This window comes from Embiotoca jacksoni, unplaced genomic scaffold (genome assembly GCF_022577435.1).
Source record: "Embiotoca jacksoni isolate LCO1_2020_lvr unplaced genomic scaffold, fEmbJac1.0.p SCAF_45, whole genome shotgun sequence".
NCBI lineage: Eukaryota > Metazoa > Chordata > Actinopteri > Embiotocidae > Embiotoca > Embiotoca jacksoni.
The window spans coordinates 1,551,549-1,579,158 of NW_027185398.1; the positions used below are offsets into that span (position 1 = coordinate 1,551,549).

The window sequence follows — 27,610 nt, forward strand, 5'->3', positions numbered from 1 at the left end:
TCTTTCCACGTTCGGCATCACATTACCACTGTAATGAGAACTCAGTTCGCCCGGCGACCAATCTTCCCGACGCAGCTCCACACTATAATCTACGGCTGCAAACCGGCGGAGAAATCACAATCAGCGGATATTTGTCTTACACACACACGCACACACACACACACACACACACACACACACACACGCACACGCACACATACAGATATATTCAGGTTTGTTTATGTTTCTGTGGGAAAGCAAACAGGATGTGATTAGGCATGTAATTAGCTGAGCGCTCAGGTTTTCATCAGGTTTGCTTCTGTTCAGGCTGCGTTAGCGAGAAAACATCCAGAGAGGAGAAACACAACGAAAGCTTTTCTGCGGCGAGTCTGCATCGTCACTCGGTTCCCGTATCGTCTCCTGGGTTCGACCTTGCGTCTGATTGATCCGTCGGTCGGCCGATGGAGTCATTAGTTTAGCGATTGATTGACAGGTGGACGGAAAAGACTGAACCGAGAAGGAGCTTTTGCTTTTTAACATTCTCCCTCGATCTCGTTTTGCAGCTCACCGAGTGGAACAATTTGTTCTCTCGGCCCACCTTCATACTTCAATCACTCCCATCCAATCATTGTGTGTTTTTTTTAATAATGTTTATACTATTATGCTATTTTCCATCTATTTATGCTACACGGACGGTTGGGTATCATTTCTCGAGCTTCGATAAGGATTATCTCCACAGACACCCGCGTTGAAAACAAATGTGTTTTTCTACGCAGACCACATTAGTTTTGACAGGTTTTTTAATACTTAAGACTTATTATCATAGTCACGTCGGGGGCGTGACTTCAGCGCATGTTGGGGATGCTACAATATTAGAAAGACGGCTGCGTGTCCTGACAGATTTCCACCTCAAACTCCTCCCGTCAGATCTCAGCCGTCGCGTCTGGGAAGTTTGTTGCCGTGGGGGTAAAATTATAATAAAGCGATGTTTCACCACCTTCTCCTTGATTCTAGTCTGCCATAAAAAGCTAAAGTTCCCCCCCTGGGGGGGTTTGCGTACATTCGGGTCGTTCCACACATGGAAGCATTATCTAATTTGACTCTTGATAATTGATTAAGGCGCGCTTGCTGCTGGTGACTCAGTGATATCATATTACCAGGCCGCTGGATCGTATTTCCCCCACAATGTCCTTCCTCCTCCTCCTCCTCCTCCTCCTCCTCCTCCTCCTCCTCCTGCTCATCTTCCTCCTCCCTGCAGCTCTGTTGGTCTGACGTTATGTGGAGCCTCAGCTGTCCTTTAGTCACAATAAGCAGAAAGCGTTCTGCAGCATCGTCCTTTTTATTTTGCAGACGCTGTCGTCAGAAGGCAGAAAAGGACGGCGGGCAGCAGGGCCGGTCCAGACTCGGGGGAGGACGGCGGCAGGGGCGGGGGGGGGGGGGGGGTAGTAAAGCAGACCACGTTCACACCAGATGTTTATAGAAAAGTTAAAAATGACATTTATGAAGTTTAATTTCATTTTGATTAAACTGCTGAAACAACAACAAAAAACGAATAAGAAAACAATGCCAACGTTAACAAATGAAAACAAGTAACAAGTCTTTTTAATTGATTCTGATTAAGGGGTCAAAAGTGCTTGAAAAGGGGGAGGGGGTTTAAATCGAAATGAAGTATAATCTGATTGGCCGACCTGTTGCCTGCTGAATTAAGGTCAGGTGAACCGATGGATTTAGAGTTTAAAAATCGAGCGTGACGTGACGGCGTGGGCGAGTCGTAATCGGGGTCAGGGAAAAGGCATTTGTCCACTTTGAGTAAAACGGAAACGTTTCACACAATAAAAGACAAATAAAGATGCTTTTTAAAACAATGGCGCACAGACACACACACACACACACACACACACACACACACACACACACACACACACACACACACACACACACACACACACACACACACACACACACACAGACAGACAGACAGACACACCGTCAGTAACTGTCCAGCGGACCCTTGACCCCAACCTCTGTGATAAGGTTCACTGTTTTCTCCAATCCCATTAAGAGCTTTACAAACTCTGCAGAAAAAAAAGATAGATTACCGGTCAGGGGTGGAGAGGTGGAGGGAGGGGGGGGGGGGGGCTGCAGGGGAGTGACGGAGGAGGAGAGGAGGGTTTTTAACAGATAGATAGGGATTATTGGAGAGCGATCGCTTACAGATTACTGGAGGTTTCCAATTAGTGGATATTTAGTGCCAGTGAGGTGAAATCTATTTCAAAGCGAAAAAGATCCAGAGAATCCAGATTTTTCTTTGGTTTTTGTTGTTGTTGTTTAACGAGTGAAAGTGAGTAATTCGCGGGCGGTAATTAACGTCACGACGCAGCATGTGACAGGAAGAGTAGGAGCGATGGAGGAAGGAGGGAAAATGAAGAGCGAGACGTCGTGGAGGTTGACGGGTCGCTTCTATTTGTCGCCACCTAACGAGTTCCCGGACGTGAGCGATCGGCAGGGTTTCGACCTTGATGCCGTTCACACGGGACGTCGCATGCATCAACGCAGCATTAATGCAAACAGAAGATGGAGCGCGGACTTTACTGCATTAATTTAAATGTGGAAAGAAAAAGAAAAAAAAAGGAGGGCGGAAAAGGGAAGATGTATGAAGGGACTGAAGAGCGGATTAGATTACGTGCTGAAAGAAACCATGAAGGGGGAATTGAAAGAAAGAAGAAATAAACGCAGAATGGAACAAATGGTGGGAGAAGGAGGAAGGAGGAAGGAGAAAGGAGGAAATGATGGATGGATGTGTTTTGACTGTGTCGTTTTTGGACAGACAGCCAATGCAATCTTCCGCTTAGCCGGGATCAGCTCCAACAAAGCTACCGAGGACGCCACCGGATACTCTGATCTCACCGTGATGGATTGAGTCCTGCAGGAGGCCCCCGTGCCTCCTTTTTCCCCTCCTCGGGCTTCAGACACCCCAGAAAAAAAAACACAAAATACAAAGAGAGTTTTATTGGTCTGTGATTTGATTTGTCAACAAGAATAAAAGCAGCTGGCCTTTTAAAGAATGAAGGAAAGCTGATTTAGGCATTTCGGTTTTAGTTGCGGCACCGCGAACGGTCGGTAGTACGAGATCATCGATTTATAAACAGGACGGGAACGCAAAAATCGGACTTTATGCCTCTGAAATTCTTCTTATTAATCTTATTTTCAGGCACATTTGACTTCTTTTTAGCGTCTAAATCGGTAACAAGGTAACGACAACGAAACTCCACGGTCAGAAGACGAAATATAAACCGTCTGCTGCCTCTGTGCGTACGTTGTGACCATGGCAACCCGTGCAGATAGTGCCGGTGACGTCTGGACGCGCCAAAATGCGATCTGCTCACCTGCAAATAAACAGTCCTGATTTCAGGAAAAAAGCAGTCTGAACTAATTCTCATAGTTGCAACTTTTACTGAAGACATAGAATAAAGTAATTTATTGAGAATATTTAATAATATACAAATAACCCACTATATAAATGCGCCACCCGAAAGGAATAAAACCGGTTCCGTCCTCTCTCCAGCCTCTGAAAGCTCATTTAACACTATCCACATATAAATCTGCAGACAGGTTTATTCTCGATAATGTAACGCCGGATAAAAGCATGTCTACCGCCGTACGTCTGAGAGAAGACGCGCCGCGTTATACGGCGGGCGGATGACGACGCCATTTAAAGAGGACTCTAATGGATCGGTGGGTCGAGTGTGGGGGTTTCCGGTGCTGTCGCAGGAATTAGATACCGGGACGGCCGGACACCAGAGACCGTAGCACGGTAGGCGCCGAGGGTTAAGGCCTGTTCAGTGGCAATTTAATCAACACGAGTCTCTCACAGAGTGGTTATTGGTGCTTAAAGAGATTGCAAGTCCACAAAAAACAAAAAACAAAAAAAAGGACAGGACGTTTCGGCGGAGAACAGATGCTGATATAAGAGACTGCTCTTAAAAAAATCTGGACCGCTATAGTTCTCTAAATCTGTTTTATCAGAACAAATGGAAACTTGTGTCCTAATTTTCCCCAATTTTCCCATATTTTAAAGGTAGATTTGAATAATTAATGATTCAACTTTCTGCACCATCACCACCTCTTCACCTATTCATGACCTTTCTTTAACTTTCTTTTTTTTCCATTTTCTAAACTTAACCCACTCCTACAGCTCCACCTGAAAGTGAAACCAATTCAATCCTCTTACGCTGAGTGTCTGAGTGTCTCCGCCTCCTGACTCCCTCTTTCATTTTTCCATTCAGCATCTTTGTTTTTTGTTTTTTGTTTTTCCTCTTTCCTTCCACTCTGTTCTCCCGGCGAAGCGTCGCCCTGAATGAACCCAGCTTGGCAGGGCCTCCACGCCGTCTTAGCTGCCACCAACGCTCTTATTTCTGAGCCCTGAATCGGCTTTCCCCTCCTCCGATCCCATTACCCGCCAGGGCTGCTACCTGCAGAGTCAAGACGGCAGCTCTCTCTCTCGCCGTCTACTCCGGTTTTCATCCGGCGCCCTTCGCCGAACTGTCGCTCCAAACTTCTCTCCGGCTCTTTTGAAGTTGGAGATGTTCACTGTTTGAACTTCGATGCCGCTGGAAGGCTTGCCAGTGTTACTCTTTAGAGTTTTAAAGCCAGATTAGAAGGTTTGTAATGTGTTACATCATTATCTTTTCATTAACACATTATAATAATAATAATAATAATAATCTGTATTTATATGGGACTTTTATGCCATATTTTATGGTCATGTTTTGTCCCCTTTTTTCACGATAAAGCCTAGAAACAGTAAACACAATAAAATACAGCTTAGTTTGTGGTACATAAATCATTAATATGGCCATGAACTATTTTTTCTTTGGTGTGCATTCACCAGAGGGAAATAAAATGCATCCTGCCTGCTGGACACGAGAACAAAAAGATGAAAAACTGGCTTTAAGTTGTTTATACTTTACATCTCTGTGTGCGTGCTGCATGAAGACGTTTAATAATCTGGTCATTTTTGTTGTAAAATGGAAACAAAAATGAAGTGCTGTATGGGTGTAAACCGAGCAAACAATTCAAAATCATCTGAAGCCGTTTGGTCATTTCTAAACCTTGTTGATTTGAATCGCAGATGTTGAATATGGCATGAAAAGCGGTGCGACCCTTTTGTAGTGCTTTCTATTGTATATTTTTTCCCCAAGTTGACCCTCCGTCCGTGTGTCCAGCTCAGCATCTGTCAGCCTCCCTCCTCCCCGCCGAGGGTTTCACTGAGCCGCCGCGTCGCCCTTCAACTCGCTCTCGATTGGCTGCGGCGGCTTTTATCCATCAGCCAGTGGAACGGTCTCGATTTAGCTTCGACTGATAATCTGACAACAATTAAGCGGAGGGGGGGGGGGAGAGGAGGTGGGGTGTGCTTAGCGATGATGTGACGACTCCGTGTAGGGAAGGAGGTGGAGGAGGAGAAGGAGGTGGAGGAGGAGGAGGAGGAGGAGGAGGAGGAGGAGGAGGCAGTCAGGAAGTGCAGCAGGCCTCCACACTGTATATCAGACGGATCGATAGACGCAGCTACATGCAGCTGAGGTGGATAATTTACCCGAAGCCGGACTACATTTAGCTGATAAAACAACAGATAAAAAAAAGCAGGAGCTGCAACTTTAATCAGCCTGCTGAATGGAGTAAATACTGTTTGGCTTAATGTGTGTATTTCCATCCCCTCCCATCGTTAGCCTCTTACATTCAGGAAGGGACAGGAGAGGGTTCACCTCTGCCGCCTGCTTCCAGATTTAGCAACCGTGCGCCTCCACCGCGCTACCGAACGGAGGGATGATGGTGGAGGGAGGGGGGTGGAGGGAGGGTGGGGATAGAGCCAGATTAGGTTGCAGAATGACAGAGGTTGGCTGGAGGTGACATCAGTGTGTAACGGATCTCCCAGCAGGAAGAGAGGGATGGAGACGGACCGGTAACCAGAAGAAACCTGGAATTAAGTAAAGAAAGTGACTCGGAGGAACGTTGACATTGACGCCATTATTGTAAATAAATATGAAAAGGAATGCAATGATGGACATTGTTAGACATGGGAAGCTTTTACAAAATAATAAAGAGGTAAAGCAGAACGAAAGGGGACGTCGTGTTCGATTTTAATTTGAAATCACACGTTTTTTTGGGGCGAGCTGGGGGAGGAGGTAGCGGTGGATCTGACTCGACCTGACAGACTCGTTGAATGGGAGTCTATGGAGGCTTTTTGAAGCCGACCTCTAGTGGCACTCGGTGGTATTGCAGCTAAAGGCACTTCTGCGTCGGCCTCATTTTTCAAACCCGGAGGCTACGTCCACTTTTACATACAGTCAATTCTCCAAAAGCAAAATCCTAACTTTTTTTTTAAAGCCTCAACTTCAAACCAAACTAATATTGAAACTGTTAAAAAACAAAAAACAACAAAAAAAACCACTTCTCCGTGGAACTTCCCCCCGAGTCCAAAAACTTTCTTCTTACACAATCCCATTGTTGTGCACGTCCGCGAGGGTTTGACCTCTTAACGGCGGCGCTGCGAGCAAACAGAAGTGAGAAAATGAGCGTTTGATTGAACTCCTGAGTATTTTTTTTTTTTTTTTGAGTCGAGACTGGGAGCGCCATCAGGAGCGCTCAATAACACTTGTTGTATTGACTGGAAGCCAGATATTATTGGATTGTAAGACTCCGTGTGTGTGTGTGTGTGTGTGTGTGTGTGTGTGTGTGTGTGTGCGTCAGATATATGAAGGTAGTGAAAGAAAGTGTGTATCCGTGAGATGGAGAAGTCTTTGAGTACTTCCCTCCACCGCCCATCTGCCTCTTTCTCACGCCAGGCTCTCCTAACCGACACTGATGAAGGAGGTCAAAGGTCACCAGCTGGTTACTTGCGCACCGACACGAGTGAATGTGGACACACACACACACAAAAAAAAAAACTCACACAAACGTCACAATGCTCAATTGGATTAAGTCTCATCCTCCACATGTATTTAGAGCTGTTACATTCTTGCGCTACCTGGATTATAGCAGTTATAAAGGTGGACTAACACTCACTGCACGTAATCCCGGTTTATAGTGGTTTAATTACCCTGAAAATCAAAGTCAGATCGGAGCTTTCTGCAAAAGAGTTTTTCCACTGAAAGAAAAGTAGAAACGAAAACTTCTCGCTACTTTATTTAACAAGTAGTTATCTCAGCGACGATGACATCAACGTGGGATTAGCAGATTTGTGGGCGGAGCATCAGCGCCACTGAAACTGCAAGACTGCAAAATACGACCGGATGTAGTAGAACATCCTGGTACTTAAGGCATCCTAGCTTTTTACATACTCTGTACCGGGACGTACTAATCTAAAATAGAGAACCCGACTCTGCATCGTGCCGGATTAACTTGCTGAATGTTTACTTTGGACATTTATGTTATGTCATCTTCAGCGTGATGACGTCGGCGCATTCTTCAAATGGGGCCGGCGATCTTTGTTGGGTTTTTTTTTGTTGTTGTTTTTTTTTTGCTCAAGGGCACCTCGAGCCAGGCCAGAGTGGGTGATCTAATCCTGCTGCAGTGGACGAGGACAGTCAGTCCCCTGGAATGACAAAGATATGCAGAACTACATCCAAACATATACGCTCAGGCGGACCCTGGAGCACCGGCGGTGGGAACAGCCAGTACTTTACAACGCTCTGATTTTTCAGCAGCGTCCCACTTCTTCCTCTGTTGGCCTCATTTGTACTCATCGCACAGCACAAAACACACACATTTTGCAAACACACATCCGAACACACACACACACACACACACACACACACACACACACACACACACACACGCACACTGACCTCATGACTTACTGACTGACTTGCTGGCCTGCAGGTCATTTCGCCGAATTAGAAGAAAATTAAGTAAATGAGCTTCAGGATAAAATTAGACAGAAATGTTCTTTTTTTTTTTGTTTTGTTTTTTTTTGGTCGGAGCGAACGTTAACGTCTCCCTCGAACTGTTTCTCATTTAAACGCACGCTCTCTTACTATTGAGGCATGTAATAAGAAACAAGCTGCCAATTTAGCCTTTCATCCATTCATTACAGCTTTCTCTGTGTGTGTGTGTGTGTGCGTGTGTGTGTGTGTGGTGTGTGTGTGTGTGTGTGTGTGTGTGTGTGTGTGTGTGTGTGTGTGTGTGTGTGTGTGTTTGTTAGTGTGAAAGAGAGGCTCACATAATAAATCACTTTATCTTTTATATGGTAGGAACATTGCACAAGGTCAAGGCCACACACAAACATACACACATATACACACACACACACACAGACCAACACACACACACAGACACACACACGCACGCACACACACTCACACTCATACGTCGTGCTGCCACAAGAGCTTGTCTGATTAGACTTGATGATTCCACAATAATCCTCATTCACTTGCATCATCAAGCTTTAAGTGTGTGTGTGTGTGTGTGTGTGTGTGTGTGTGTGTGTGAGTGTGTGTGTGTGTGTGTGTGTGTGTGTGTGTATAGTCATCTGTGTCTGGCAGCTCCTCAAGTCACCGGCAGCCAGTGGAAGAACTGGTCATGAGACTAGGATAAGAGCTAAAAATAGAGACACACACACACACACACACACACACACACACACACACATACACATACATTTACACACACACACACACACATGCTCATAGTTGTCTGTATGTACGTGTCGTGTCTGCTTGAACCACTGAACTTATCAAAGACTCCGTCTGCAGATTTGCATTCTGGGTAATGTCTCCTTTCGTCCCGTCTTTTTTTCTGTTCATCTTTCATTCCCAACCAGAACAGAGAACTCCAGAGGGAGTAAAGTGACAAACTCTCTCTCTCTCTCCCCGTTTCCCTCGTCCCTCTCCGTCTTCCTTCTCCGTCTCAGTTTCAGACAAGACGGCCTGTTTTTTTTGTGTTTTTTTTTTGTCAGAAACACATTTCATGAAAAAAAATAAAATAATCAAAATGTGGAAGACTTCATCGTCTCTTTCTGTCGCTCTTTGAACTCCACTTTGGTTTCATAGTGAACGTACGTAGACATAAATCTGAGATGTGGGAACCGGGATGAATCATAAAATGATATTTAAATGGATCAAACTATCTCTGGTTGACATCTGAATATCATTATTAAGGACTTTTGTAAAAAGCAATCATAGTGAAACACTTGATGTAAATCAGATCACCATCGTAGTCCTTTACACCTTTATATATTATCCTAATATTTAAAAGCTTAATGGCATCTTTGATGCGGCATGACATCATCTTCTCAGATCTGATGCTTTCCTCTGGGCCGTATAATTGAAAATTAAAAATCTTTTTAGTGTTTTTCACCGTTGGCCGGACAAACGGAGTAATTTGAAGACGTCACTTTGGGTCCTGGCAGCTTTTCTCAGGCATTAATATCTTTTTCTTATCTTTTTCTTTCTTTTTTTTTACCATCAGTGCACTAAATGACTAATCAGTAAATCAAATGCACATAAGTATGAATAAAAAAAGAGCTGATAATAACATAATTATAAGTTGGCGCTCCTGAGTTTTGGTGTGTTGTAGATTTGAGTCTTTTTTTTTTTAAGTTGATGCGTCCTTTTCGCCGTGAATTTGTGAAACTCGTGAATGTAAAGCTCCTGAAGAAAAAGAAAAAAAAACAACAACATTTAAATAAAGATTAAACAGCGTGAGATAACGATTCCCATTGATCTCCATCCTAATTTATCTTCCAGCCTCTGTACCCTTGTGAGTTTCCACTGTCTGACTTCGTACCTCAATAATCAAACGGCACATAATTGGCTTTTTGTGGCCCTTTATTAAACATGGAGGGGGCGTGGGGTGGGGGGGTGGGGGGGGTGCATCCTTTTTGTTCACCCGTAATTAAGCACATCTCTCCGTGTTGACCGCATAGAAGAAAAAATGACTTGGGGAAAGCAGCTTTCCCTTCTCATCAACAAATTAAAATTACAGGCTACTTTTTCTTGTCATGATGAAGCATTGTGTGTCAACCTGAGGAGAGGGGCCCCCTCAGAAGGTCACGACATCATTTTACCGGGTCGTTACAATTCTCATAGAAAAGTAGAAAAAAACACATATGAGGACAGAAATAGGAAATATTGCACACATTTATAGCAATTTTTAATTTTCTCTTTTTTTTTTTAAAGATTTGGTTTCTTATTAGTTGAGAAAAACCTCTTTTTACACAGAAAGTGGTTCATTTTAAAGCTTCCATTTATTTTGAAATTAAGAATAAAATGATCGTAGCTCCAAATGTGCCATCGAAAGTTCAAGTCGGAGATCTCGCAGGCTGTCTGAGCGTCTTTAGAAACATCAGAGCAATTAGTGCGTCAGCTGGAGACCGAATTAAGATCAAGACTCTTCTGGTTTACCGCTCGCGAAGAGAGAAACTAGAACCTGCTAATGGAGTCTCGCGGCGATGAGTTTGAGGGGCGCCGCGTGGAGTATCATTTATAAAAACCCACTTCCTGTCAAAGTGACCTCGAAGAAGTGCGTGAGTTGAGGTGGTGCGACACTTAACGTAGTCCCCCCCCCGACCCCCCACCAGCCCGGCACACTGCCTCACATCTTCCATGTCACTTCAGTGTGCGGAGCTTGAAGGTGATTAGGACTCTCCAACCGCTTGCTCTCATCACCATTTTTCAGCTATATGAGCTGCGCTCTGTCACTTAACCTTCACACGTAGCCCCCCCCCACCCCCACCTAACCCACCCCACCCCCCACCGCCTGCCCCATTTCCTGTATTAAAGTGTTTCTCAAAAACCGGTTTAAGACATGTTTGAATCGTTCCTAAAAAAAAAGAAAAAAAACTGAAATCCTCTGATATCGGTTGTACTAAAATAATCACGTACAACTCTCTCGTACTAAACTACTCCTGCATTGGATCACTTCAACTGTTTACAGGTATTCAGAGTTTGGGAAAGGAGATCGCTGTAATTAACTTCAACCGATTTCCGCGATATTTGCGAAATAATTTTTTTTTTTTTTTTTTTTTAGTCCTGCGATTTGTTTTCCGCAAAACAAAGGTCTTTAGCAGAAGCTCTGCTGGAAGTATTACGGCATAAAGTAGTCTTGTAAAATAATGCTGTCCACTTGCAATTTGTTTTTTAATTTCCGCAACATTACCGCGAAAAAACTCTCGTAAAAACTTCTCAAATTACATCGAAGTAAGAAAGTCTGCTGCAAAATGAAGCGTTTTTGATCACATCAATCACAATCTCATTTTTTTTCTACAGTCAGCCATGAAACTTCTTACTTCTGATGGATGAAAAAGAGGAAAATGAAATGTTTCTACCTTCATGTTGAGTTAAAGTACAGTGTGAGTTCTGTAATCATCCAATAAGTAAGTTGTACTCTACCAGCGTTCACATTTGGTAATCTGAAACCCTCTCGATCCAGTGCTTTGGCCGTTCAGAGCCGCTAGCACCGAAGCCCGTGAGGGTCAAAACTAATTATTTATGTGACCCGCCGGCGGATGTACCGGCTGACCGAGGAACCGTGTCCGACATCCAGAGGAGACTCACTGTATAGTCTTTCTTTCCTCTGCCCTCCTGTTCTGTACGGCCCGGAGTTGAGAGAGCTTGACCTTGTATGGTGCTGTATCTGATCGAGTGTGTGTGTGTGTGTGTGTGTGTGTGTGTGTGTGTGTGTGTGTGTGTGTGTGTGTGTGTGTGTGTGTGTGTGTGTGTGTGTGTGCCTAAGGGAAGTTTTGGACAGTCGCAGCAGCGGCGAGCCCTCACCCCGGCACATGACTGAGCTTGTGACTGACTTTACATATCAATACAAAAGGGCCTTCTGTAAAGCTGCAGCAGCAGCAGGGCTTTGATTTCTCTGCGTGGGATCAATAAAATGTCCCATTATTATCAGAACCATCGAACGGTGGGATTTTATATTCGCGTGCATCACGACTTAATTTATTGCACAAACGCTGGGGGCGGAAAAAAAGTACACTAACGCTCTCCAGTACACACTAAGTTGTATCCTAATCCCATAATACATACATAATACACAATATTTAACATTTTACGCTATTTTTAGAAAGGTAGAGAGGTTGGAGACCCCTGAAGTATTCTTGAGGCTTTTTATTTTATTTTTTTAAAGGTTGCTTCGCTTAAATTCAACTGATGAGATCACTTCAGCCTCCGAGAAAAATGCTTGTGTAACCGTCTTCTATTCATAGAAAAAGACAATGGAAACAGATGAAGCTTTAACTCGGTAACCAATGGTGACGAGTCAAACAAGAGATGACCCCTGAGAGCGTGTGCTCTCTGTGTGTGTGTGTGTGTGTGTGTGTGTGTGTGGTGTGTGTGTGTGTGTGTGTGTGTGTGTTAACGTGTGTTTAAAGATAGACGTGAAGGATGCAGTCAAGTACTTCCAACATGCCGGAGCTTCACCGCAGAGTCTCGCTGGCCTTTTTCCACATCCACTCGCTGGTTTTAGCCCAGATAACTCACCCCACGTGCGGGCCGGCTATGAATAGCCCACGTTTTTAATGTGCGATTGTCCTGGCAGGCTTTTTAATTTTTATTTTATTTTAGTTGTGACTAAAGCAGAGATTAACCACAAATGGAAGTCGCCACACTTCATTTTCATTTTTTTTTTACACCTCATTTCCCCCTCCTAAGCCTCTGTTATTACACTGTGATGCTCTTTACAAGCAGATATCGGCAAGTAGGTTTTATGGGTTTCGAAAAGGTCAAAGGTCAGGGATAAATTTTGGATTAACATACGAGTGCCAGAATGTTCATTTGCATTAATTCTGTCTCTGTATTCGTGTAACTCGTGTGTTTTTGTGGAAGTAGCTTATATTTCAGGGTTTTTATTTCCCTCTATTTATAAAATCTCTTAAACTCTGCATGAACTTCGTACCATTTTTTTCCCCCAGAGTGTGCCACCTCTCAATAACGTCAAAGGTATTCTTCATTAATTTCATGCCCATTTGCTTAATCTGCCCATTCTAACGCTCCATTTACACCATAATAGATTCAGACAGAGACACACTGAGGGATGTTTTCATTCCTGAGGTGCCATTGTGTTCTGCCACTGCAATAAACAGGGAAGAATATGCCTTTTCTCTTCTTTATTTTCTTCTTTTAGGAAGCATGACACATTTATTTCTTCCCTGAGCAGCTCTGGCGAAGAAACATAATGTTGTCATGTTCCTAAAAGAAGAAAATAAAGAAGAGAAAGCATTATTCTCCTTACTGTTTATTGCAGTGCAGAACACTATGGCACCTCTGGAATGAAAACATCCCTCAGTGTGTCTCTGTGCTGTATCTTTTATGGTTTAAATGGAGCGTTAGAATGGGCAGATTAAGCAAATGGTCATGAACATTATGCAAGAATCCTTTGACGTATTAGGAGGTGGCACACTTCTGGGGGAAAAAAAGGTACGAAGTTCATGCAGTAGTTAAGAGATATTTATAAAATAGAGGAAATTATAAACCCTGAATAAAGCTACTTACTGGGATTTTGTGCAAATGCTTTGAACCCGTGTTTATGGTTTCCTGGAACACATTTATTTCACATCATGTGACCGACAGCCGTTTTAAATTACACAGTTGGACTTGAATCATATGCAGACTGAATGTGTACAACTTTTCCTTCCTTCTTTTGGAATTTTTTTTTTCTACCTTAAAGGGAAGTTGTTGGTTTTTTTTCCCCTCCTAGAAGTTCTGTCGTAAGGATTTCACTGTGTTATTAACCCGCGTTGTGATCTGGCGCCATATAAAATGTAATTGACTTGACAACACACTTGCAGGCGTTTCCCTTCATCCCACGGTTGGTGGCGTGTCTACATTCCACAAAATGCACTCTCGAAAACACGACGGCTTGTTTTGTGCGGTTTACTTACCTCTTTCATAGAGACGCACATCAAAACCGCTGCGAAATCTTCCCGGACCACTTCAGCGTAATCTGTTTTCTCCGCCTTTGATCTGAAACGCTGAGAATATTCTCTTCACTTATTGCTTTTCCAATAAGTTGGAGGTTTTTGTGGACTATTTTTTTTGGCAAAAGTTTTGCTGCCACTTCTCATAACTATTGTAACCGCATAATCTTCGGTGGATTATTACTTTAAATTTGGTCACGAAACCCAAACCCAAGCGAAACGGGAAAAGCGTGTTATGGTGTGTTAGGGGTCAGAGGTCACTGCACCCAGACCACTCCCGGTGACGTTCGGTGATCTTGTACAATAACAACAACAACAAAAAAACAGTGGGAACACAAAACAGGAGCCGAGCAGAGGAGGCGTCTCCTCAGTCGCCTGCTTCCTCCTCTCAGCGTCTGAGTCATGTTGTGGTGGTGGTGGTGGTGGTGGTGGGGGGGGGGGGGGGGGGTGTTGCTTCATCACCATTCAAAGTCATCACCGTGAGCGCTGCAGCCGCGCTCGCTTGGTCACACGTCGCCTTCTGCTGCAGCTGCAGACAGAATGTTGAGACACGCGTCACGTGTTGGATGTTGTTCTTGGTTGCACGGCTTCATATGAGTGGGGCGTCCCTTTCTCTTATTGTGTGTGTGCGTGTGCGTGAGTGTGTGTGTGTGTGTGTGTGCGTGTGCGTGTGTGTGTGTGTGTGTGTGCGTGTGCGTGTGTGTGTGTGTGTGTGACAGAGAACAGGACGCATCAGCAGAGCGTCATATAAGGCAGAGGACCGCTGCTTTGGTATGTGAGTGTGACGCTGTGTGACATCACATGACACAAGCTGCCTGTGTGTGTGCGTGTGTGCGTGTGTGTGTGTGTGTGTGTGTGTGCGTGTGTGTGTGTGTGTATGTGTGTGTGTGTTTTCAGTTTCCGCGGGTTTTTTTTGGTGCAACATGTGTGCATGTGAACGAGTGTGTCACGCCCAGGGATGTTTTTATTGATTGACGGCTGCAACGGAGGGAATAAAAACGGAGAGAAGGAGGGATGATGGAGGAGGGAGGGAGGCAGAGTGGAAGCAAGGACATCAATCATCCTATCTTCTGAGTTTATAAGGAGAGAGACGGAGAGACGGAGGAGGGAAGAAAGGATGGAAAATATGTCAAAGAAAGTTGAGAAAAGAAAGGACAGAAACATTGAAAAGAAGATTAGAGTGATGTGGAGAAAAAGTGAAAAGAAAAGATGGGAGATATAAAAAAAAAAAAAAAAAAAAAAAAAAAGGAATGGCAGATGCTGAGGAGAACAGGTAAAAAGAGAAGAATAAAAAATAAAGACGGGAGGAAGAAGAGGAGGAAACGATCCGTGGATGAAGGAGAGGACAGGTGAAGGGAGGACGAGCAGGAAGAGAGCGAGATGAAAGGGAAGAGAGAGGAAAGCTGAGCAGCGGGGGCGAACGAGTGGTGGTGGTGGTGGTGGGGGGGGGGGGGGGTCAGGCCCACGTGAGAAGGATGTGAGCTGCATGCTAACTATCACACACACACACACACACACACACACACACACACACACACACACACACACACACACACAGCGAGCGAGGAGAAAACACACCTGCATCAGCAGGGAGAGGAAGCAGTGGGAGGGCCTTATCGAGGGCATCCTCTTGTCTTTCGTCCCCCCCCTCCTCCTCCTCCTCTTTCCTCTTCCTCTTTCCTCTTCCTCTTCCTCTTCCTCTTCCTCTTCCTCTTCCCCACCAAGTCACGACTGCCCCCCTCCTCTTCATCGCTCCTCCTCTCTTCTCTCTGACCTGCATCACTCCTCTTCTCCCTTCCTGCTTTTCCTTTCCTTTCCTTTCCTTTCCTTTCCTTTCCTTTCCTTTCCTTTACTTTACTTCTCCTCCTATCATTCCTTCCCCCCTTTCCTTTACATTCCTCCTTCCCTCCCTCCCTCCATCAATCCCTCCCTCCTTCCCCATCCTCACCCCCACTCTACTGATTAGCTCTTTGATCATATCTATCTCTGCTCACACTGTAATTTTTGAAAACCATAAATGATATCGGCTCGTTATCCATTATTTGACCTAAATAAACACTCCTCGCACAGACCGAATAAACGCACACACACACACACACACACACACACACACACACACACACACACTGACGCGGGAAGAGTTGTTCTTTGAGTAGTATTGAGCTCGTAGATCAAAGCGCTACGAGCAGTGATCATAAATACAACATGATATTTTAGAGATAAAAAAAACACCACAGCTGGATCGATGTGGTTTTCTGGTTAATGGGAAGTTGTGTGTGTGTGTGTGTGTGTGTGTGTGTGTGTGTGTGTGTGTGTGTGTGTGTGTGTGTGTGTGTGTGTGTGTGTGTGTGCGCAGAGGAGATTTATAAAAAAAAGAAGCTCTACTAGTTATGAAATATTGTTGAGCAATAGCCAAAAACAAAATGAATCCATCACAAAGCGGTGATAACTTTAATAGACAATCATAATTATGGACTTCAAGGACTGTGGAAATATGTTGTAATCATAAGAAACAGGGGCGAAGTGCTTTTTCTAAAATCAATGAATAAAGTAAAGTAGTAATTAAAATTATCATCATCAACTGAAATTCAAACAGAAAAGAAAAAGAGGAAAATAATGAGGCAATAGCTGTGAGGAGGGAGGAGATGGCTCATTATTACAGCCTGTTGTTAATGCATCGTGAATGCGTACCGCTCGTCGATTACTGGTACTTTTACACTGCTAATTGCTTTTGAGAAAATGATTTCACGATGATTGTCCACGATGGAGAAAAGAGGGAAGAGAACTGAGCTAAAGATGCTTTGGATATCGTACCGATCGGCTCCCTCCATCTTCCTTCAAACTAAATTCCCGGGTCCGCCGAGGCACTACGTAGTAGATATCGTCCCCGTCTCCACGGCTGGCTGCTCGTGTTGACGTGTTTTCTCTCGGTGATTAAAAATGTGCTTATTAACTGTTAAAAGTGAACTGCTTTTACTTTGTCTTGGTCGTTTTTATTGATAACGATCTTCTGCAGTTGGTGAGGTTGTTGAGCATGAAACTGTAAACTTTGCTGCGCCTGTGGAAGTCTCTTTTAATTACAATTTTACTTTGTTTAAATTTGTCTTATTATAATGCTTTTTATTAGCTGATGTCGGGGTTTAGTGTCAGTTTTAAGGTTTGCTTTCAAACTATCGCGAATTAACTTTAACATAAGTCACGAACGGGTATAAATTAGGCCAGTGATTGATTTAGGCTACTCTCAATACTTGTTATATTCTTCAGCAAAACTTATTTCATGCCCTCGGACAGAGTCGCTCGCGGGGTTCAGTGACGAGACACCGAAGCGGCCGTTTGAAGCCCGTTTAGTCCGTCTGAAATTGGACTGCCTCCGAGAAGAACCGATGGTGAACGAAAACCATCTGTTCAGTTTGAAAGACGGTTTAACTGGTCCATCACATCCGCTCACCCGGTGACAAGAAGAGAAAGGGAAGTGTGTGTGTGTGTGTGTGTGTGTGTGTGTGTGTGTGTGTGTGTGTGTGTGTGTGTAGAGTGGAGGGGTGAGAGGAGGGGGGGCGTATATGAATGAGAGACAGATAATCTAAACTGGTAACAGGGCATATTTCAGGACATTGATCTTCCTGTCTGCTTAAGAAACAGCTCACGTGCACAAAGACATATAAAGACACATATGTCTTCTGGAAGAATTTCTCGTAATAAAAAAAAAAAAAAATCCAGTTGGATTCTTCTTCTTGTATCTAACCCTACTCCCCTCCTTCCTCCCCTCCTTCCTCCCCTCCTTCCTCCCCTCCTTCCTCCCCTCTTCGCTCCACTACCCCGAGAGACTGCAGTCATTTCCCCTCGCAGCGAGTCACATAAGCATACTTCCTGCTCTTCTTCTCACAGCGACGCGGCTCGGTGTTTCCGTGCGGTCTGACCACACGCACCACGTGGCTGCGTACGGTTTGAGAAGTTCTCGAGGGTGTTTCAGGGGTTGGCGAGAAGTTTCCACGTGTTCTTGAGAGCATTGTAGGGACTCTTGAGCAGGGTCAGTCTTGGAGGTGTCTAAAGCGTCCGTGTTGAACGAGTCGGGCTGTACGAGTCTTCGGGGCTTACAGATATTCTGCAGGATGTTGTGGGAGTTTTATTGAGGGGTGCTACTGAAGTTATGGAGTTCCTTAGAAGGTTTGTTGTGGAGGTTGTGGCTCATTAAGGGATTTTTTTTTTTTTTTTTTACACGCATGTTAGTAATTTCTGCATACTGTAAGGGTGTTGAGGGGTTTTCAAAAGGTTCCAGGTGTCTTTGAAGGGTACAGTAGTGCTTGGAAATCTTGAGGGGGTCTAAAGGGTGTTTGGGGAGGTCATGAGGTTGCGTGATGGTGCTCTAGATCTCCTTAGGTCAAGGTTTTGGGCAGTCTTCAAGGGATTCAGAGGTCAATGAGAGATTTCAGTTGTTCTTTAGAAGAGCTAAATGGTTCTTGAGTTCTTTCGAGGGTTAAAAGAGTCTAAATCTAGAGGTTCTTAAAGAGGCAAAGGGTTTCAATGGGTCCTTGAACATAAAAAAAAGGTTGCATTAGACGGTACAAGCGTGTGGTTTATTTACCTCATTGCTCATATTCTGCATTTCTGCTTCTTGTTCTCCTCCGGGTCATCCTCTCCTGGTGGTCTCGCTCGATTTGTGTGCGCGCAGAGCAAATTATATCCTGTACACAGCTCACAAGGAGATTTTCCTGACTAAATATAACACAGAAAACAAAACTAAATCAACTGGTTGTGCCTTCGTGACCGAAGACTCCGCATATTAAACAGCGTAAACAGCGGAGCTCATTTTCCTGACGAACATCCCTTCAGCCAACGAAGGGGAACTAATCACCTGAAGACTTCTCGGGTCACGGTTGCACTTCGTGGTGAGCCGCAGGGAAGATGTGCCGGATAAATGCACCAACACACTTCCACAGTGACTGCTGGTGTATGCGACACATTTTGTGTCCGATGCCGCATTGTGACAGGGCCGACGCCGCCGTCGGTTTCGGCGTTGAACCGCCCCGAACACGGAAGTCTCATTATCGCTAATGAGTAGATGTTGAGAGATGAAGGGCCGCCGACGAGAGCTCCTCGTGACTCCAACAGTGAACGGGGTAATAATATACAGTGTATGCCAGATGATGGAAGTTTTTATCCAGAGAGCCTTACAGTGCTGCATACATATTTTAGAAATGTGGGCCCGATGGGAACTAAACCTCTTAGTTCTAACAATGGCTGCTGCTGCACTGAGTGACGATCTTCACAGAAAAGCTCCGGTATCACAGAGGGAGTCGAAATATTCCCATGTTTGGTAGCTTGTGTTTCAGAGAGTTTCCTTTCTTTGTGGCATAAAAGGGCAAAGTGACAGACACCAGTGACGCATTCGGAGACCCTCTGGGGATCCATCAGCACCTCCATTTTGATTTATTTTTTCTTGGTTCACATTTTACAAAGTTACTTTTTTTTTTGTCTGTATCTCTGGGAGTTCTGCTTTGATCTCGGATGTTTTACTAACGCGACCTTTCCCATTTATTTTTCCGTCTTCAGTATGGGGAGGAGGAGGTGTGTTCAGACCGCTTGGACACCGACTTCCCGGACATCGACCTCTCCCAGCTGGACACCAGCGACTTCGACAGCGTCAACTGCCTCAGCGAGCTGCAGTGGTGCAACGATCAGCCGGCGGATGTGTCGCCGGCCTCCATCCATTACAGTTCAGCAGATGAGCTCTTCGAGGTGAGGTTTTCATCACCGACGGTACCGCACAACTGATGTCGCTCTGAAGTCGGCCGTGGACTCGTTCTACTGCCGCACAGGCCTCAAAAACTTAAACACCTCTCGTTCCACATTGATTTACGTGTAAATTCGAAATGTTTTTATTGCAGCATCTATCTGTGAAACGATAAATCTCGCTCTAAGGATGATTGCATTTGAGCTTTAATGCTAATCTGCAAGAGTCGGTCCTGGAAAATTCTTTGATTTAGGAATAACGTGCTGCTGTACCCCCGAAATGCAACATCAGTGTCTCAGCATCATAGAACATAGATTATTTTCTTGAGGGCATCTTTCCAAGTTCAAATATAACTTACAATAATTAGCATGGTTGATGTCGTTCAGTGTTAGTGTATTCCTATGGTGGTGTTGAGGGTATTCTGTTCTTCAGCTCGGGTTTCCGTCACGTTCTTCTTCTTCTTCTTCTCAGTGTTTGTACGGTAGATCTGAACAGGTAGATTTGTGTTCCAGTGTTTGGTGGTCAGAGGAGGTGAACTATTACGTGGCCAAATTCACCATATTTTTCTTTTTACACCACAGTTTACGAACTATCTGCTACTTCACATTATATTTGTGAAATGAGAAGAGCACGGGGTGCCGGGCCCGAATCATGTGGCGGTGCTCCTCATTTCACAAAAATAGATCCAAATGCTGCAGGCTCTTTTTTTCAAAAAAGAGTTCATGACTTGTCTGAATCAGACGCATCTTTTTGTTTTGTTATATTTTTAAGGGCGGTCTTGTTTTGAACGGCCTTGCTCACAATATAAAACAGATCTACAGTTTTATTATCGTGGACATTTTGAAATACGTATTTATTGATTTCTGCTATTTTAGAAATTAAACAAAGTGTTATTTTGATGTGGTCATTTGACTTGCACCACACGCTCCTGATAACCCCAGGCCCTTCACAGATTTCTCGGCCTCGGGGACACTTGGAACAACTGCCAAAGTTTCTTTTGCTGTCAACACACTTGCAAAACCTTTCTCCTAATGCCCGTGCTGCAATTTTGGGCATGCAGCACATCTCGGAGGGAAATGCCAAGAAAGTAATCTCCAGTTACGCCGAGTGTAACACGATGATGGAAGCAGTCCATCAGTTTGGATCAGCCTGATGCTCCGACAGGGGCCAACAAAAAGTCTTTAGGCTCCAGTATCTGGTGCCCTTCCTGGATGAATTCAAGGAATACCCTTCCTGTTTATCTATATCTGAAACGCCGAATCATTGATTAGCTATAGGTTTCCAGCTCCAGCGAAGTCTCGTCGTCCCATTACGGCGGCTCGATTGAGCGCAATCTCGAAAGCAAAAAGACGACGACAGGGAGATAAAGTAGCATTTAAGTCCGGATCATCGGCTGTGTAATGCAACTCTACTGGTGGAAATTGCTCTGAAGCCGCGATGCACCGCTGGAGTATTGGTTTAAATGAAGGCAGGCAAAGCATGATGGGAATGCAGGTGGAGTAAACAGCGACCGTCTCCGTCTGCAGTCTGTTATTTTTTATTTATTTTTTTTTCCACTTCGATCCCCATTAGCCGACGCCGAAGTGACTGTTTGTCTTCCCGCTGCTGACACGAAGGAAAACTTTACAAAGCAAGTTGCAGGACAGACTCCGGGGACTACATTACCAGGAACGGATATTTGTATTGACGGCGTAATCTTTGTGAGAACGCTACGAGAAACAAGATGCTTCATTTTCTGAGATCTGCCGCCGACAATGTTCAGCTGATAAAGACTTTGAGAAGACGTGAAGTGGAAACAGACGCATTAATCTCTCTATTTTTCTCCCTCGTCTGTTCTGTCTCACCGTATTTTAACTACTCTATCGTTTATATTATCTCTTTTTTTTTCTTCTCTTGATCTCTTTTAATTTTCAGTTTGTTTTTCTTTCAATCGTTTCTTTTTTTTTTTCTTTAAACACATTTCTGTTGTCTCTGTGCTCTCCTTTCTCTATTTCTGTGCCCTTTGCTCTCTCTCTCTCTCAACACTTTCAATCCATATTTTGTAGATTACACACATAGTATTACTTTTTTTTTTTTTTTTTTTTTCCATCCTCTCTCTTGTACCTCCTACACAGCTCACAAAGACAGACGGATATTTTCTCTCTCACGTCTGCCACCTACCAGTCCCCCGTCGTTCCCCTTGATATATTACATTCCAGCCAATATCATATTGATCAGACTAATACAGCGTCGCAGACGCTCGGACGGCGTTTGATTATAAACACAAGTAATGAATAGAGTGATGAGCAGACGGATGAAGCCACCCCCGTGTCTCCGTCTCTGTCTCTGCGCCGCCTGTCAGTAAGCCACTTATTTACAGTAGCGTATCGGAATCTAATCCCATGTTGGAATTGATCGTGTTCGTGTGGAAGGACTTCATTTAACCTTGGAGAGCAGAGAGAGAGAGAGAGGAAGGGATCGAGTTAGAAATGTTATTATAGCTTATTTCTTTAATAACGGTGATAATAATGGTGTCTGTGTTTCTAAGTAAATAGTTATGCTGCCTTCTATCTTTCTCTGTATGTTGAGACCCCTGTTTCTACAGATTAATCTAATTATTTTGCCAGGAACTCCTATTAATATCCAGCTAATCTAGTTATTTTAATCAGGTGATATCCATGAATGCCTCTGAATGTACAAACATACTGATAATCAGAGGAAAGACGCTCCGCCCCGGTTTTTTTTTTTTTTCCCCCAAGTGAGGAAATTAAAATGTTCACAGTTTTCTTGATCAGGTTGCAATTTGTTCACATGTTTTGAATGTTTAAAGGTCTAAAGCATATATCCTGCAAGACAGCCAATAGAAGTGCCTTAAGCTGCAATACCACTGAATGCCACTAGAGGTCGGCTCCAAAGAGCCTCCAGCTCCATAGACTCCCATTCAACTTCTCTCATGGAATCCAAAGTCAATAAGTATTTTCCACTAGTTATCTCGGTGTTGTTAGCTAAAGTCACTCCTTCTTTTCGTTTTCTGGTGGTCCATCTGAAAATACTCATCAGTTAGAAAATAAGCTTCAAAAAGACCTGTTTTTGGGGGCGTATCTTGTTTGATTGACAGGCCTGTGGCGCAGTCAGGTTACAGCTATCGGTGGGCGGGACTCAAGGCTTTATAAGGGCAGTTCACAAACCAACGGGTGACGTCACTGTCGGTTGCCGCTTGACTACACCCCTGCTGGTAGTGTTAAAAAACTCTTTCTGGTGACACATCCGATGTGAAAAAAAAACAGCCAACTAAATGAGCTTGAAACCCATCAGGAGAAGATTCAAACCCGGGCCTCTGTTGATGTGGAAAATTGAGTAAACCAGGCAAAACAGAAAACATCTTCAACCCTGAGGCAACTCTAATCATCCAGAAGAGCATTATTATATTCACCCTCCGCTTTCCTTCTGACTACATTTTGAACAATCTGTCGATTGTTTCAAAAAACGCTGAGCGGCAGCTGAAGAGAAAGACGGGCGGCGGGTAAATGTAGTAAATAGTTTTGGCAGCCGGGGACAGATAGTGCCGGATGATAACAAAAAAAAAAAAAAAAAAAAGCGAGAAGAGACAGACGAATGAAGCTCGGCGGCTTCCCGTAGGCCAGCCGTGCTATCACCTCTCCACCAGACTCTGCTCTCAGCAAGATGGCAGCTCCATCACAGTAAACAACCCCCGTGTGGCTGCAACAGGACGGATGGACGACCCACCGGAGGGAGAGAGAGAGAGGGCAGGGTTGTTGTTGTTGTTGTTTTTTTTAGAATGAAATTACAGATAAACAATATTTTTCCTCAAATCTGACCATTTTCATGCTTCCAAAAAAATGTGTTGAAAAGCGCGAACGCCGTCACGAGGAAGCCGCGCCGAGAGGCGGCTGAATCACGCGAGTCGTAATGAATGAGGAGACGACGGCGAGGAACGCTCGGTTGTTCATTAAAAAGTGCTAACTCGACAGAAACGGGCGTTATCGGCGTTTCTGATGAGGTCAAAGGTCAGTGACATCATCGTAAATAACAGAGGATGGGCTTTTAGATTACAGATGATTAGCGTGAATGGAGGATGATGGCGGGTGTGTGTGCAGTGACACACAGCTTCCAGATGCTCTTTGATGACCGCAATTTACAGCCATGCTGATGCTTTGAGACGAAACCTGCCTCGAATCTAAAAAGGAAAATATTCACAGAATAACCTTCGAAATGCGTTGAAACAAACTGTGATCTTTTAAATGAATTTTTTTTTTCCTCCCTAATTGAACTGATTCTCTTTCTTTCTTTCTTTCTTTCTTTCTTTCTTTCTTTCTTTCTTTCTTTCTTTCTTTCTTTCTTTCTCTCTGTGTTCGACTCCCTTCCAGATAGAAGAGGAGAACGCCGCTCTGCTCGCCGCCCTGACCGACAGCCTGGATGGCATGGTGGACGCCGAGGTGGGCGGGCTCTCCGTCTTCCCCGCCCTGGGGGAGGAGCCCAGCCAAGAAGAGGAAGAAGAGGACGGCCTTCCTCTCAGCGCCGGGGACTTCAGCCAGTCCCTGGGGGCCGAGACAGAGGACCCCTCTCTGGTAAGGACGCCTCTTTCCTCTGGGTCTCCCGCCGTCGTCTGGACGTTGTGGTTTTGATTATTTACCTTCACCTGCCCCGTGTGGGTCCCGGCACATATCTGAGCACGATCACGTTAAAGAGCCCGATGTCCTCACCCCAGATTCCCTCGTGTTCCCTTGTCGTCGGCGGCCTGCGAATCAAAAGTCCGTCGCCGCCCGTTGAAGTGGATCCCTTTAATGCGCGCTTCAAACGCCGCCCGCCACCTCTCCCACCCTCCGCCACGCTGCGCCTCTCCTTTCCCGTGCTCTCCCTTCTTCCTTTCTCCCCAGCATCTCAATCTGTGTCGCGTTTGCTAACCTTGATGTTCCCCTTGTTGGCCCTGCGAGGTTCAAAGTCTGCCTTTAACTCCGGGAAAACAGAGTGGCGCTGAGGCACAAAGAGTAACCTTTCATCCAGCCCGGGCCTCCGTGTGTGTGTGTGTGTGTGTGTGTGTGTGTGTGTGTGTGTGTGTGTGTGTGTGGACCATGTTGTGTGTGTGTGGACCATGTTGTGTGTGTGTGGACCATGTTGTGTGTGTGTGGACCATGTTGTGTGTGTGTGGACCACGTATCATTGTAAGACAGAGTGATAAAGTTTGAAATCCATCAGAGGACACTTTGCAGATGCTTATTCGGGGATTTATATAAAAAACGAATCTTTTGTTTGGGGGGGGGGGTGGTTTGGGGGCGGGGGGATAAATTTAAGTCAAACTAATACTAAAATAAACAATGCAAGGTATTTTAAAAGCCCAAAAATAGAAAAAATATATATACAAAATTTTAAAGATAGGAGAAAAACAGATGTTTAGGCCCTTTAAGAACTTGAATAAACTCTAATAAGTTGAGTACATTGTCATAGAAATGATGATTAAAACTAAGATCCAAAATAAGAGATAATTTTCCCTTTAAAATCAGAATCAGGTTTAACGTTGAGGATGTGGACAAAATGTCCTCACAAGTGTTTTGAGTTGAGAGTGTGTGTGTGTGGTCTTCAAGCACATGCTCGAAGCTAATGTGTGTGTGTGTGTGTGTGTGTGTGTGTGTGTGTGTGTGTGTGTGTGTGTGTGTGTGTGTGTGTGTGTGTGCGCGCGCCCCCCCCCCCCCCCCCCACCTCTTTCTCTTTTCACACAGTGCCTTCCTCTCTGTTGTCTCTCTGGGCCCCTCCATCGCTCTCTGAAACACATTTCTAGGAACAAACCTTGTTTTTCTCCCCTCACCACCACCAACCCCCCCCCCCCCCCCCCCCCACCTCACCACCCCCGCCATTATCAGCTCCTTCCTGCACCTGAGCCACACCGCCTCCCCCCGTCCCCTTCCAAGAAAACCTCCATGTCATCATACAGGAACAACAAATTGCCGTATCTCTTTACGGGTGAACATCGTGGCCTACTTTCCCGTTCAGAACGCCGGCCTGCGACCGGCCGCCGCAGCTTAATTGAAGCAGGAAGCCGTTTCACTGCAGTAAACGACTTCTGATCACCACCGTAATGTGGCCTTATTGCACTTGTCAAGATGAATTCAGCCCGCTTCCTTAATTTGACTTAAATTTCACAGCGAAATGGGGGAAGGAGGGAGGAGGGGACGGGGAGGGAGGGGGGGACGGGGAGGGAGGGGGGTGCTTCCATAGTTTCTTTCTAGCGCGCTCTGATTTAGAGGCGGCCTACAAAGATACTATTGTGAATACCTACCAGCGTAAATATTCACCGAGACGCTCTCGCTTTTCTCATTTGCAATTACGCAGCGAGCCAAACTATAAAACAAGTCCGACGGACATTTGTTGAGCTTTAAAATGTGAGGTCGGGCGTTCAGGGGGAGACAACGGTGGGCAACAGGACTCCCGAGGAAGAAGGAGTTTGGAATTGGCTTTTGCGAATCATTAGAGGTCAAATGTGTTTCATTTCTTTTGGATTTTGAATAAGTTTCCCTGTTTCTGAAACGGTTGATTTAACTCCTAAAACATCTGTAAAATGATACCAACAAATAAATAAAGGAGTATTCTCCTCAGTCCTGCTGTGTTCGACATATTGAATATGAGGTTAATGTAGGTTTACGAACAAAACCCTCGTAGTTAGAGAACGATCACGCTTTCGGTTAAAATGATGACTCAAAACGTGCTTAAGTTATGCTAATGTTATCGTCATGGAAACTGCAAACTCAAGTTCAAAGACAAAAAAAAAAAACGTCCCAACTCGTGGCTAGAAACTAAACAGCGAACTTGTGCACCCACGTGACTTACTTAATTAAAAAAAAAAAAATGTACCAAGGAAGAAGGCATGCTGGGAAATATGAAATAGTTAACAGAAACACAGTTACATCCAGTACAGGAGGCGAGTTCGACCTGAGGTCTCAGCATTCGATTTTTAAGAGTACAGAGATTTCATAACTGTTAAAACCAAAGCTGCAAATATAGAAATACAAGAAAAAAACAAGTTGAAATGAATGAAAACGTTCTCCGGTCTGCAGGTTCTCTGCGGTGGTTCAGTCCTGTGTTACAGGATGTGACTGGAATCAGAGTGAAACAAGAAGAAATGACCCGAGGAAGCGGCATTCCTTCCAAATTGGTGCAAATGATAATGACTTCGACGACCTTCGATGTTTCAGGGCACTTTGTCAGCGGTGGAAGCCAAAAGAAAAAAAAGATCCCAGGCCTCTCGGCAGTAACCAGTCATTGTGTGGCGTGCAGTACGTCGGCATAGCAACGGCAACGCAGGGAGGCAGCCGGGCAGAAACGCGATGCCGTTGCCGCGGTCTTGTTTTTTTTTTTTTTTTTTTTGCCGCGAAGGTATTGTTTAGTGCAAAACAACAGATGGGCGACACCTGGAGGTCAACCGCCGGAAACGTGATTAAATGTCGCGGTCCGCCACGCTTTCATCCAAAGTGTTTTTTGTTTTTTTTGTGAAAATGAAGGTTCCCGTTGGGCAAAAAAAATTCAGGGAATTTTTGGAAACTCATTTCCAGACAGGGAAAGTTCAGGACTTTGATAAAAAAAAAAATTGGGAAATGTAGCTTATTAGGTTGCGAGCTAATTACCATCATTGTTGGATAACTTCTTTGCCGCCGCGTCCAGTATTTCGATTCATTATTAATTTCTTTCGCTATCGGTGCAGACGGTTCATTATGGCTCAGGGGAATCTGACAGTGGACTCGGGGAGAGTGGGAACCCCGGAGAGAAAAACCTGAGTCTCCTTACCATGAAAAGATTAAACTAAACAAGACGGAGCAGCAGTTTGAAGCTGAAACAGCAGATTGGGAAGTAATGGCGTGGAGTTCAGAAGACAGATGGACGCGATGCGTACACTTTAAACTTCACAGCACAGATTATTTTTCGGCGAGATGACGTTTTGTGCTCGAGGAGTCGTTTCTATTTTCAGAGAATTTTTTTTTTTTTTCCACTAA

The 27,610-nt window shown here is 44.6% G+C and overlaps 1 protein-coding gene across 2 annotated transcripts in view; it reads left to right on the forward strand.

Moving 5' to 3' along the window:
- The window catches only part of ppargc1b (peroxisome proliferator-activated receptor gamma, coactivator 1 beta), an 85,436-nt gene that overhangs the window by 38,589 nt on the left and 19,237 nt on the right, over window positions 1–27,610 (forward strand). For both annotated transcript variants that reach the window (XM_069169411.1, XM_069169413.1), the window contains exons 2-3: window positions 19,448–19,633; window positions 23,996–24,196. In XM_069169411.1, the coding sequence (XP_069025512.1) occupies window positions 19,448–19,633; window positions 23,996–24,196 (387 nt within the window). The remainder of the gene's footprint in view (window positions 1–19,447; window positions 19,634–23,995; window positions 24,197–27,610) is intronic.